The sequence below is a fragment of the Telopea speciosissima genome, unplaced genomic scaffold (assembly GCF_018873765.1).
Source record: "Telopea speciosissima isolate NSW1024214 ecotype Mountain lineage unplaced genomic scaffold, Tspe_v1 Tspe_v1.0378, whole genome shotgun sequence".
NCBI lineage: Eukaryota > Viridiplantae > Streptophyta > Magnoliopsida > Proteales > Proteaceae > Telopea > Telopea speciosissima.
In genome coordinates this window covers 19,891-34,658 of record NW_025317714.1, presented here as the reverse complement: position 1 = coordinate 34,658, position 14,768 = coordinate 19,891, and the positions used below count along the sequence as shown (strand labels likewise).

General features: G+C 44.0%; 1 protein-coding gene across 1 annotated transcript; it reads left to right on the top strand.

The window, feature by feature from the left end:
* Positions 1-299: 299 nt before the first annotated feature.
* On the top strand, positions 300-1,817 carry LOC122648037. The gene has a single exon (XM_043841309.1). It carries the CDS (start codon positions 300-302, stop codon positions 1,815-1,817), a length of 1,518 nt encoding a protein of 505 aa, XP_043697244.1.
* The last annotated feature ends 12,951 nt before the right edge of the window (positions 1,818-14,768 follow it).

Genomic DNA, 14,768 nt, shown 5'->3' with positions numbered 1-14,768 from the left:
CTTTCCCTTCCACTTTGAAGGGAGCAGCACGACAATGGTTCTCACGATTTCCCCCGTGCTCTCTTTCCAATTTTACTGACCTCGGGCGGGCCTTCTTGGCCCACTTCGTGAGAAGTAGAGTTCACAAGAAGACAGCCGCCAACCTTCTGGCCATAAAGCAACGCCCCGATGAATAAACTAGGGGCTTTCTTACAAGATTCAATAAAGAAGCCCTAGAAGTATGAAACCTGGATCAGGTAGTGAAATACTAGGCGTTGCGCAGTGGCATTCGTGATGTTGAATTGAAAAAGTCCTTGATTATGGACGAGCCAGGAGATATGTACGAGTTATTCTCACGCTGTGAGAAATACATCAATCTGGCCGAAGTTCTTGCGGCAGAAAAGGAAGACAAACCCGAGAAGAAGGCCCAAGAAAAGAAGGACAACTCAGTCCGAGAGGCTGGCTCAAAGCGCAACCGAGATGACAAAGACAGCAGGAGAAAGAAGGATGAAAGCAAGGCATGGGTTCCCAGAACCACAGATCAAGAGTCAAAACCAGTTTATACAGCCCTCACTCATACCCGAGCTCATATCTTGAATGAGATAAAAGACCAGGTGACTCTACGTTGGCCCACCAAGATGGTGAAACCCGCACATGAGCGCAATAAGAATAAATACTGCCGATTTCACCAGGACCATGGCCATGACACTAAAGAGTGCAGACGGCTGAAAGACGAGATCGAGGCCCTCATTCAAAGGGGATGCCCAGGAAGGTTCGTTAAGAAAGAGGGAAACGACAGAAGACAGGAGTATCGTGCTTGGGAGCCTAAGGGAAGACAAAAATCGTCTCCCAAGGCCAATAAGGAAGAGCAACCTAGAGGCAAGCCTCATGCAGAGAACGCCCCCTTGAGAGAGATAACTACCAAATATGGAGGACTAGGCCTGGGAGGAGAAACTTCTAACTCCCAAAAACATCATGCTCGGAACATGCTTCAAACCGAAGTATCAGATAAAAGAAGGAGGATGGATCAGCCCTTAACCTTTTCTAATCAAGATCTGGCAGACATCCAATTTCCTCATGACGATGCACTGGTGATCAAAATGATCATTACCAACTGCATAGTGGGGAGGATCCTTATAGACAACGGGAGCTCAGCTGACATCTTATACTACGATGCCTTCGAGAAAATGCTCCTGAAACCTGAGATGCTAAAGAGAGTGGAATCCCCTTTATATGGATTCAATGGGGCCCTAGTACAGGTTGAAGGATCCATTGAGCTGCTCGTAACGGTGGGAACGGAGCCCAAGCTTGCCATAGTGAAGATGAACTTTTTGGTGGTGAAAGTGAATTCCACGCACAATGGAATATTAGGATGGCCAGGACTCAATGCACTACAGGTAGTGGTCTCTACCCCACACCTAATGATGAAGTTCCCTACTGACTATGGGATAGGAGAGTGCAGGGGAAGTCAAATAGCTGCCCGCAGATGTTATGAAGGGTACCTGCATGCTAAAGGGAAGGAGCCGCAAATGCTCCTGATCAATTTGGACGACAATCGAGATGTTATTGAACAAGAGAGAAGTGGACCCGCGGAGGATCTGATCCTGATTGAGGTCATCCCAGGAAAGGCGAAGCGTACCTTGCAGATAGGCGTAGGGTTGAGTGGAGAAAGAAGAACTGCCCTCATAAACTTCTTGAGGACAAATGCTGATGTATTTGCATGGTCCGCGACTGACATGCCGGGAGTAGACCGCGAGTTGGCTGAACATAAGCTCAGTGTATACCCCACTACTAAGCCGGCATTCCAGAAGAAAAGAACCTTCGCCCCTGAGCGGTAGGAAAAAGTAATTGAGGAAGTAACTAAGCTACTAGAGGCTAGATTCATAGAGGAGGCCATCTACCCAGAGTGGTTGTCTAATGTTGTAATGGTTCCAAAACCGAATAGGAAGTGGAGAATGTGTATTGATTTCACCGATTTGAATAAAGCTTGCCCAAAGGACTATTACCCTTAGCCTCACATTGATTTATTGATAGATGCTACGGCAGGCCATGAGATGTTGAGTTTCATGGATGCCTACTCAGGTTATAACCAAATTAGGATATATGAACCTGATATTCTGAAAACATCCTTCATCGCAGGGAGAGACACATATTGCTATACCCATATGCCCTTCGGGTTGAAAAAAGCCGGGGCATCTTACCAACGATTGGTAAATTACATTTTCAAGCATCAAATAGGGAGAAATATGGAAGTATACGTGGACAACATGTTGGTGAAGAGCTTAAAGGCGGATAACCATATTGGAGATCTAAACAAGGCGTTTCAAGTCTTAAGGAAAAGTAAGATGAAGTTGAATCCAGCCAAGTGCGCTTTCGGCATCACCTCTAGAAAATTCCTTGGTTTTATGGTCTCAATAAGAGGAATAGAAGCAAATCCTACAAAGATACAAGCCATATTGGAGATGCGCCCACCTGGGAGAGTTAAGGAACTACAGGAACTCACTGGGAGAATAGCGGCACTGGGAAGATTTATCTCAACCTCGGGAGATCGTTGCCTACCTTTTTTCAAAGCTTTGAAGAACCGTGCACGGGAGAGAGAGGCTAGAGGAACCAAGCTCACCTTCGAATGGACAGAAGAGTGTCAGGCCGCGTTCACGGAATTGAAAAGATACTTGGCGTAGCCACCCCTCCTGACTAAGCCTGAACCTGGGGACACATTACACCTATACTTGGCCATTACTTCGGCAACGGTGAGCGCCGTGTTGGTTCGAGGAGATGGGCGAGTACAGAAACCGATTTACTACGTCAGCAAGGTGCTTCTAGATGCAGAATAGCGGTGTACAGAAATACGCTTATGCGTTAGTGACAGTTGCCCGGAAGTTGAGACCCTACTTCCAAGCCTACACTATTGAGGTAGTCACCAATCAACCTCTAAAGAAGATATTAGCTAAACCCGACCATTCGGGAAGGTTAGTAGCATGGTCAGTAGAGTTGGGTGAATTTGACATCCAGTACAAGCCCCGAACCGCCATTAAAGCATAAACCCTAGCAGATTTTGTCGTGGAATGTACAATACCTGAGGAAGAGGTTCCCCCGATTGAGGAGCCTGAAGAATTAGTAAAGCACTGGACGCTGTTTGTGGACGGTTCTTCTAATGCCCATGGTTGTTGGGCAGGATTGATATTGACAAGCCCGGGAGGGTTCTTAGTACAGTATGCTCTAAGGTTTGAGTTCCAGACCACCAACAATGGGGTAGAGTATAAGGCCCTAATCGCCGAACTTAAATTAGCACAAAGTTTGATGGTCAGAAGCATTGCCGTGCACAGTGACTCGCAACTGATAGTCAATCAAGTCAAAGGGGAATATGGGCTGAAGGAACCGCGCATGGCACAGTACCTAAGCAAAGTGCATCACCTGATTGTCACATTCAGCCACTTCGAGATACTCCTGGTGCCCCGAGCATAGAACGCGTCAGCAGATGCCCTTTCGAGGTTGGCTACCTCAGATTTTCAAGACTTAGGCCGAAACGTCTACATAGACGTCTGATTGGGCTGTAATCTTAGATAGAAATCACTATTTATTTACGGTTTGTATTTGAATATTTATGAAGGATTTGATACTATTATGTGATTTCTATGATTGCAGGCCTGGAAGGACAAAAGTATGAATCAGTGATAGAATCAGTCCCTTTAGCCGATTTTGGATGTTTACCAGCTAGGTCAAGGGTTCGCATGTGTGCAAATAGTCATCTCAGGGCATTATCGTAATTTGACAAAGAGGAAATTTCTCAAGAAAAATCGATATTGGACTCATTACATCAGAAAAATTAAATGGTTAACATTTAATTCTTGGGTCGAGTCAATTCGGTTCAAGGAAGGAGGGATTATGGCTAAAGATGGATTATGGCAAAGTTGGAGAGTGTGAAGAAAAACAAAATAAAAGAAAGAAAGAGAGAAATATTCTCTCACGTAAACCTCTCTCTCTCTCTCTCTTTCTAGTTTGTTAATTCAAAAATAAACTATTAAATATCTTTTTACCTCTCTCTCTCTTTCTATCTTTTTACCCTTTTTTCTAAGTCATCCCATCTCACATGCCTCTCTCTCCCATCCCCATCTCACACGTTGTCTTTCCCTCTCTCTTACTCTCCTAGTGGAACGCAACTCCCTTGGGTTATTTTCAATTTTATTTTTAATTCAAAATATATCACCTCTCCCCAAAAAGAAGGATACGGATGGAGTTCAAAAAGGGGGGAGGAGAATTGAAGAGGAAGAAGAAGAGGAGAGGAAGAGCATCTACCATTGCCATTGCTGCCATTGCTTCTACTTTCTTGTTCCCTCTAATTCTTTGGCTTGTATCCCTAACTTCTCTTTATTTCATTTATGTTAAATGAGTAACTAAACTTGCTGCTGTTTTTGGGAAGATGATACTTTAAGGATGATTTAATTAGTCATTCTCTTTTCTTATTGATTGCTTGGAAAAGACTTAGGCATCTCATTGTGATTTTTGTGTAATCATGTTTACATCTAGTTAGGGTAATTTGTTTCTGTGATTCAATTTAACCTACCAAGCAATAGTATTGAATTGATTCATGTGGTCGTATCGATGATACGATATACCTGAGTGGATTGTGCGTACCCGAGTTCTTTGAACTTTTGATTCATTGTAGCGATCGGATGACAATTTCGCCAAGATACTTTATACCTAGAAGGGACCCTATTTTCTGTGGTTGTCATGGGGCATGTAGTCGCCATGAGCCGAATATGAGAGAGATTGAATGATGAATCTGAATTAAAGTTGATTCAACCTAAAAGCAGTATTTTCTCACCATCTTCTATTCACTTTAATCAGTTGCTGGTTTTAGCTTTAAATTAATTAATTTGCGTTTTTAGTTTCATCTTAGACTTGATTTAATTTCATGCAGCTTAGCCTCTATTCCCCGTAGTTTGATACCCGTACTTTTCACTGTATTAGTGTTTAGTTAGGTTTATTTTTTATTGGTTCAACGACTCGATCAAATTTTGGTGCCGTTGCCGGGGAACTAGATTACGATTGCTAGAGTTTTATCGAGTCTTTTAATGTTCTTTCAATAGCTTGCTTTAATCTTTATTTCTGATTTTCGTTTTAGGTATTTTAGATTTTTGCATCTCTTAGTTTAACAGCCTACAGTAGCATTAATTTTGATTTATTTTTTTGTGTTAACATAGCTTAATTTACTATTCATTCTAAATTTGTCTTTAGTATTAGTGATAGACTCACGTTTTATTTTTTGCTATAGGTATTGAATCGTTGGAGGTTGTTTAAGAGGGGATGCGGTTCAGCTGGATTTGGTTCTTTCAAAAAGACACCGATGCAGTCCGGATAGCCTCTGTGATATTCTCTAACTTTTCTCTTTATTTTTCTTTTAGTAGCTAATTTCAGCCTTGTATGATTCAGTCCCACGCTGGCCTAGTTACCCTTGTATGCTTCGATCCCAATCCACTTTAGGATTGACCTTGGTACGCTTGGATATGTGCTAGTTTAGGATTTCATTTTATTTAGGGTAGTTTAAACTTTTAATTTTTTTTTTAGGATAGTTTTAATTTTAGTTTTAATTTACATGTGTAATTTTCATTTTAATTTAATTCTGTAATTTTTCTTTACCACTTTTGTAATTTTCTTTTTCTTTTAGTATAGGTTACCCTTGTATGTGCGGTCTTGCGAGCTTAGTTGCCCTATTTTGATCGGTCCCACATTAGGACATTCGACCCTACTACGTTTGGACCCCGATAGCTAGGTTGATACACTTGAATGCTCAGTCCCAACCTAGTTTACTTTGGTCGTTGTCTGCTTGGTACGCGCTCAGCCCGACCTGACCTATTAGATTTTGACCCCGAAATTGAACATACTTGTAGGAGGATTAGACACCATATCAGGATGGGTGACGAGGCAAACCCACAGGCCAGGCCACTGAGTGATCATTTCACTCCAACTGCATACCAACCCCAAACCGGCATTAGGCTACCTACAATTGCGGCTTCTCATTATGAAATCATATCAAGCATTATCTAGATGCTGCCATCATTCTATGGACATCAGAATGAAGAGCCTTATAAGCACCTGGATGAGTTTTTGAAAATTTGCTCTACAGTAAAAATCCAAAACCTCTCAGAGGACGCCCTAAAATTATTGCTATTTCCATTTTCCCTCAAGGATAAAGCCAAGCATTGGCTGCATTCCTTGGATTCTGCACAAGTAACCACATGGGCGGAAATGCAACAGCAGTTTCTGAAGAAGTTTTTCCCAATAGGCTGAACCAATACCATTAGAAGGGCCATCACCACCTTCTCCCAGAATAGTGGTGAAGAATTTCATGAGTATTGGGAAAGACTGAAGGAAGTACTTCGAAAATGCCCCCACCATGCTGTACCAAAATGGCAATTGGTACAATGCTTCTATGATGGTCTTAGTGACCAGTATCGTCAGATGGTGGATGCCTCTTGTGGAGGAACGTTTATGCATAAGAGCGAGAATGAAGCATAGGATCTTTTTGAGACCCTGAGTGAAAACTCCCAACACAGAGCTTCAGCCTCAAGGACTGACGTCCCCACGCTTGGGCAACCGAAAAAAGGTGGACTCTATGAGATCAACCAGAGTGCTGGCATAAAGGCACAGGTTGACTTGCTGTAAAAAAAAATGGACTACCTGCTGTCTGGAGGACCTGCCCAACCCCCATCAATCTCAAGGGGATTTTCTCCACTTGAGCAAGCTGAAGCTTGTGCCCTCTATGCCGACCCGAATCACTATGTGACCGATTGTTATTTAGCAGCACAATATCCTGAATTTATCCAAGAAAAGGTACAAGCTGCTCAGGTTTTTGCCAACCTCGGTAACGACCCATTTTCCAACACCTATAACCCGGGATGGCGAAATCACCCCCTCCTAATCCACCCTTTAGGCCACCGTTCAATGCCCAACCTAATGCCTATAGGGGTGGACAACAGCAACCTTACTCTTAACCTCAACATACCCCATCCTTTGAGAGTGAGGTAATGAAGGCGCTGAAAGGTATTAAGCAGAAAGTGGGAATCAATGACCAATTATTGCACTCCCACACTCACTCTATCAACAAGCTGGAGACCCAGATTGGTCAACTTGCCGAAGCCTTTAATAAGAGAGAGACTGGCCAACTACCAAGCCAACCTATTGGAAACCCCAATAGTGCTCAAATAGGGAGGGGTAAGGAACAAGTCCAGTCGGTTAGAGTGTTGAGGAATGGTAAGAGGGTGGAAATACATGACACACCACCTACCTATGAGGACTTCCCCTCTAATACCCCTCAACAAACCACACCAGCAGAGTCAACCCCAGCCCAGGCAGAAGTTGAATCAAAGGCATTGAGGCCTCTCATTGATGGGAATAGAACCATTACACCTTCTTTGGTCCATTCCCAGGAAAATACTGAGAAGGAGAATGAGCGACCAGTTGGGGAGAGACCTCAACCAAATAAGTCTACACCCCGAGTCCCTTTCCCTGATGCTCTCAAAACTCCATCCTCTCCCCCATTTGGGAAGCAAGGAGAGAAGATGAAGGAGATGTTGGAATTGTTTCAAAAAGTCCACATCAACCTTCCATTATTGGATGCAATCAAGCAGGTTCCAGCTCACGCTAAGTTTCTGAAAGACCTATGCACTCAAAAGCATAAGCTGAGGAACCAAACTCCAAAAACCATACACCTCACAGAACAGGTAAGTGTCGTTATCACTGACCTACCCCCCAAGCTGAAGGATCCTGGTGCACCACTCATCTCTTGTGTCATTGGAGACCTCTCCATTGACAAAGCATTGTTGGATCTGGGGGCTAGTGTGAATATCTTACCTGGTTCGATTTTTGAGAAGTTTGGATTAGGAGAGTTGAAGTCCACTGAAGTCATACTTTAGTTAGCTGATCATTCTGTAAAAAGACCTCATGGATTTCTTGAGGATGTTCTTGTGAAGGTAGATGATTTATACTTCCCAGTGGACTTCCTAGTCCTTGACATGGAATCTACCTCAGCCAAGCTTCCCCCTATCATACTAGGGCATCCATTCTTGGCGAATGCCAATGCTTGCATTAACTATAGGTTAGGCGCCATGGACATATCATTTGGGAACAAGAAGCTTCGGCTAAACATTTTCAATGCATCCCTAGGACCCTACAGAGAAGACGAGTGTGTAGACGCTGATTTTTGTCACCCCCTAATTGGCGATGATGACAACGGGACATGGACGATGGACGACACACTCTCCCTCTTTTCAGACCCAAAGATACCTGACCCATGAAACCAAGATCCATACTAATCACAAAATGGCCCATCTTAGGCCCAAAAACAAGGAAAAATGGCACTGCGCTCCCACGGCGCCGTGGACTCTTCCCACAGCGTCGTGGACGCCTTCCCACGGCACCGTGGGCACCTTCCCACAGCACCGTGGGGATGTGTACCGGATTTCCACGGCGCCATGAGGGGGTGTGACATCAGCCTGCTGACGTCACCCACGACACTGTGGAAAAGTCCCTCACGGCGTCGTGGACATCTCCATGGCGCCGTGGAGGACTTATTTGGCTAGGAGAGGGAAAGGGTCCCCTCTCACATTTCCCAAGGAATTTTGGGTAGAGAGACCCTCCCCAAGTGATTCCTAGCCTCTTTTTCTCCCTTTTCACCCTCATTTCTCCTCCTTCTCTCATGAGTGTGTGAGTATTTGAAGTTTTCTTGTGGCGGACAGATCCTTCGATTGTCCCTCTGAGTATAGAGCGCTTTGGCTCCTTGGCGTTGGTATTCCGACTGTGCACGGATAACCATTGAAACTCCTTTGTTACAGACATTATTCTATCTGTTTACTCTTTCCCAAATCACTCGAAAGAGCCGTTACTCTGCCGAGAAAGAAGCAGCGTCGGTCCATTCGTCCATCTCCCCTGAGCCAGGGGCATACAACCATACAGGTATAATTATTGCATTTTTGTTGATCCAATGTAGCCCTTTTGTATTTTACCGTTTTAGTCCGCATTTTTCACATTTATAATGTAGTTTATTATGCTTTAGTTCAATTCATAGCATCTGAATGTAGTTCATAATATCCCCCATCCCTGTAATAAGAGAGAGACAACATTCATCCTTATGTAGCATCTAACATAGAGAGACCGGCTTCGGCCGGGCGAGGTGGGTGCCTAACACCTTCTCACACTCGTAACCTGACCCCTTACCCGAACCTTTGGTTGGACCATATGGAGTCACATAGCCCGATTCCGCTCACCATGGGTAGGGCTACACTTAATGGGTCCTAGGCCCTAACCCTAGGTGGCGACTTCTCATTATGTTAACATATTTTAATGCATGATCCCAATCCCCTATTTATCATACATTGACAATGTTATCCACATCCATACACACACATGTATCTCCCAAAATCCTATGTCGTCAATATACCACAAAGGGCTAGGGCTGAGGAAACCTTCATCCCGAAGGACCGCAGTACTTACAGTGGCGACTTCACTGGGGATATGCTGGGCAAATGTCCACCCAAGGTCAAACTCTCTAAATAGGTGCTATCAATAAATGACAGAATGTTCTCTCTAAACTTTTATAAAAAAAAAGGGAAAAAATAATGATAATAAAAGAATATAATAAAAAAAAATATACAAAACAAAATACAAAAAAATAAATAAATGAATAAATAAATACCATAATATGTTTGTCTGGCTAACCCTTGTGTGTACTAACCGCATCATGCATAGTGATCAAAGTGAAATCAAATGGCGAGGGTACTCCCTGTCGTGCCTTTACCCCTGGGGAGGTGAGACACATCATGCTAAGTACTCTGAGATCGGATGATAGCCGCTTCCTGTACCACTTTCTTGCACACATACACTGCATGGGAACTCCTCTTACCCCCGTAGTTAGTCGTTGGACCCCATGAGTAGTCATGGGTAATTCGCGGCGAAGCTACAGCCCTTGATATTTATTGTACAAGTTTAAAATCACCAGCGAGGGTATTCACTAGTGTGCTATGGAGTGCTTTGCCACTCAAAAAAGGCACTAGCTCGATTACTTTGAGTTTGTGTGACCTATTCTCCAGGTATATCAAAAGAACCACGTGCCTATAATTTGCGACCACGAGCGATAGGTATATCGGTTTTGTCAAGGGTGGCCTTGTTCTATCCTATGGAAGCCTACCCATTACATGCATCATGTAGGAAAATAGACCACATATGATTAGAGTACGACACAAACTAACCTTTGTTAGCTGTAAGAAAGACCGAGTTTAGGGTCATTTGACAATTAACATGGTTTTGATATGAGATGCCACCAAAGATAAGGAATTCCATAGTCCCACGATGGTCCCTCAAAGAAAAATGGAAGTCCACTTCCATATAATGGAACCTTACTTGTCCCTCGAAAAAAAAAAGAAGGCATCTCATCTTGACTCCAGACATAATCATCAATAACTCGGTAACTAGGATCTTTCTTTTGTTTGATTTTTGTTGTTGTGTTCGAAAATGCTTGGGCAATGACGACATTCGAGGTCTGGTCTCAGAAGGAGTCTACTAAAACTCTGATGACCACTCCGATTACTTGAGTCGAATAAAATAATAAAATGAAACAAATGTTATAAAATACCTAAAAAAAATCATAAAAAAAAAAACTCAAAAGGAAAAGATAAAAAAAAAAATATATAGATAAATAAAATAAAATTCTTCTTTAGCCTTCTTAGGGTCTAAACTAGGGTATTCTTCTCTCTTTCGTAGAAGCACGATTCCGTCCTTATCCATCTGGGTCCGACGCGACGGAAGGTTGACTCGAGCCAACCCACCATTCTCCTCAAGATCCTTGATTCCTTCTCATTCTTCTAGTTCATCTTCTGAGGTATCACTTGTGAGTAACATGAATCCTCCAGAGGATCACTTGTCTGAAAGTCACGTCGAAGATCGAGTGGATAGGCCGCAAGTAGACATGGCCGAAATGCGGTAACTCATGGCACAACTAGTTCAGTCGGTCAATGAACTATCTAGGGGCGGATCCATAGCTGGACCAGCAGAGCAAGAAGTCTGGAAAACTAACCCCGCAACCCTCAAGACTCCAATCATCATACCAGTAGAAGAAGGGGAAGATAGCCACCCTATGGATCCTCCTGAGACTGAAAGGGAAAAGAAAATGAGAGAAAAAGTAGCCGAGTTGGAAGTGGTTGTCAAGGGCAAAGTCAAAGAAAAAGATGAAGAAGACCTAGTGTTCTTTCCCGAAGGGAAAATCCCCGAAGATTTCAAATGGAAATTGGATAAGTTCGACGGATCGGGAGATCCTAGGGCTCATCTCAAGATTTTTGCCACCATTGCCAGATCATGGGGACTTTTTGAAAACCAAATGGGACAGGCGTTCTTATATTCTTTGGCCGGATCTGCTTTGAGGTGGTTAACCCAGCTTGATCACACCCAAACCCAGTCATGGGCCTCTATGGTTAAAGCCTTCACTAAGCAATATTCATACAACACTGAGATGGATATTACTCGAAGAGAATTGGAAACCTTGAGGCAAGAACCAAGTGAGGAGTTCTCAAACTACATCATGTGGTTTAGGGAGAAGGCCGCGAAGATGTGGAACCGCCCTACTGAGGAGGAGCAGGTCGAGATATTGTTAGAAAATCTGTATGGGGAGTACCGTGAGAAGATATACTACCAGCACATCAAAACATTTGATGCTCTTATGACAATCGGGAAGAAGATTGAAGATAAGATCTTTAAAGAAAGGCAGAATCAGGGTATGACCCGTGAAGCATCAGGAAGCTATTCGGCAAGGAAAGCCCAAGAGCTAAAGGAGGAAATGCTGTAGGGACAAGCAACCAGGCGGCAGAAGTCCAGGTGGTAGCCACAGGATCCACCCCTCTTGTGATCCAAACTGAATCTGAAGCATCCAGGAGGAATTTCAACTTTGAAGGAATGACGCCCTCATTGTTATTCACCAAGCTCAAGAAACAGGGAATGATCAATTTCGTTCCTCCTAAGCCTGTGGATTTGAACAATCCACCTACCTGGTATAAGCCCAATCTGTACTGTCATTACCGCGACCAACAAGGCCATCATACGGATAGATGCCTAGCTCTTAAGCATGCGATCCAGGACTTGATTGACGAGGGTAAAATTGAACTTCAGAAGAAGCAGCCGCCAAATGTCACCACAAATCCTCTACCTAACCATGGAGTAAATATGCTTCAAGAGGATGCCGAGCAAGCAGATCCTACCACCTTGATTCATCCAGTTGGAAAGAGGAAGCTAATGAAGGCACACGTCTATATAGCAATGTTGACCAAGAAACTTAAGGAGGAAAAAGAACCACAAATTCGACAAGAGGTGTCTCAGGAAGTGGATCGGCCCGATTCCCCTTTCTATCATCCAAAGTCAGAAGGTGCCACATGGGTAGAATACCGGATACCGCATGGAAAATCTCACAACCACCGGTGAAGGGGACCTATTCCCAGTCGTCTACGAGATCGATGAACATGATGCGGAAGAGACACCATTCCAAGATCCTACTACATTGATCCAGCCCATCCCGTGGTATTCAGGAAGAAATGAGCAGTCACGGCAAGCACGGGCAGAAAGGATGCAGATTTGCGTTTATTGCGCCCAAACCAACTGTGACGGGAATATCCGAACAGGTGGGAAACCATGTGACCAAGGTAGAGGTATAGCATCCATCAACCGGCTTCGAAAGTTGGATTTCTTGGAGTATGGATTAGAGGGTCTCGAGATAATGACACCATTGTGCAAGTATGGTTTCTCATCATCCGAAATATCTCATCTGGTTCCTGAAGGAGAAGAAGGGACTGAAATCACCAGAGTCACACCTCAGCTCCTTAAAGCAGTCTCAGCACTAGCTATTGGACAAGCTCTGACCAAAGAAGTCTCTCTTGCCCATATAGGGGGAGATATTGACAACAGCTCAGATGAGGAAGACGACCAAGATATCCACGAGGGATGGATAGAGTATGCCGAGCAAAGTCCAACGATGGAGGACAAAGGAGTAGAAGCAATGGATTGGGTAAATAACATCGGAAGCGATGATAATAATGACCCTACCAGCCTTATTCAACCCGTATCATCAGATGAGTATGAAAGCAAAGATGATGAGGAGATATCATCTCCAGAGGTTCCCAGAGGCGATTGGACGGTGTCCAGAGAAGATTTCAAGAGTTGGAACATGAGCGCCTTCTCAGGTCGCAGATATACGCGATGTTTCCACCCATACTCAAGAGATCCTGTACAAGGCTACTTCTCTATTTCCAGATCTAGTGTGTAGTAACTTCGCAGCACGTTGCGAGAGCTTGGTGATGCCAAATGAGAGCGATGAACTCGCTCGAACCCTCCATGAGCTGAAAAATATGACTTGGTTAGTCAATGCTTTGGCCTATGATCTGTTAGGAACTCCTCCAGAAGACCTGGTCTTCTATGCAGATTCATTCTCCTATCCAGATCCACCCCGAAGAAGTGAAACATGGGACACATGGATCAATGATATCAGCCTCGGGGAATTTCAGATTGACCCCACCAGAGGTATCTTTCCTATGGACATCGATGATGAAGGGGAAGAGCCGTTGGAAGAAGAACAATCATTTGAAGAAGATGAAAGTGAGCAAGAATCTGCATCAGAGGAATCCAATGTTGAAGTGTCCGAAGGGGAAGAAGAAACAGAGGATGAGGAACCTTGGCAACCAAGGACACGTTTGGAGAAGTATGAGAACATTTGCGGACCCGCACAATGGGAATTATCATTCTGAGTGAACAAGATCCACCGGGATGTAGATAAAATCTAGGAAACACTCATGAGAACGGTGGTCTTGGATGATAAGTACCAGGAGGAGCTTCAACAGCTGGAACCTGTTAGAGAACAGTGGGCGCTCCCTCAAGCAATTCGCCATTTGGAAAACTCTATAAAGTTAACTTTGGCCTTGACACAAGACCTATGTGGGACTCCTCCCCCGTCTCCGTATCAGGGTAACAGAGAATACCGTGCGTGGGCAAGAGCACATGATGATTTTTATATGTGTCATGTCAATGAGGGAGAAGTAGTAAATGACCCAACAGGGAATATCCACCCAGTTATTTCAACCCCAGAAAAGAGGTCCGAAAGTTCAGTTTCTGAAGGAGAAAAGAAGGATCGCAGCTTCTATAAGTCATTGGCGGAAGCAAGAAAGATGTACCAAGTGGCTTCGGAAGTCTTTCATGCCATTGGCCAATTGATACCGAGAAAGAATCCCATACATCCAGAGTTCTTTGGCGAAAACCCTGTCGGGAATCCTAAATCAAGCCCAGAAGTCTATCGTGGCCTTGTCTGATGAAGGAGGTAAAACCCAAATTTGTCCCAAGGGTCCTCTTATCATCACTGATAGTGACGAAGAAGATGGGGACTTTTGCCCAGTCCGGTTGGTCATTAAAGAAAGAGAGTCAGGGGTGGTGGAAACCAGGAGTGGCCGAAACTTCAAGAATAAAGAGTTGATAGTGGAAAAATATCAGTTTAGCCAATCAACGGTGGTTGTGGAGCCAGAAAACCGAGTACTAGACCAATTGAAGAAAGCCCAAGCTAATATCTCAATCTGGGGATTATTAATGGCGTCGCCAACCCACCGAGAAGCTATTTTGAAAGCTCTTACCTAGGTTCAAGTGCCCATAGAAATGGGGCCTGAGGAATTATCTCACATAGTGGGGGCCACTTATGCCATTCAGTCACTCTTTTTCTCAGAAGAGGATTTACCCCCAGGAGGAAAGAATCACAACCGGACGCTTTA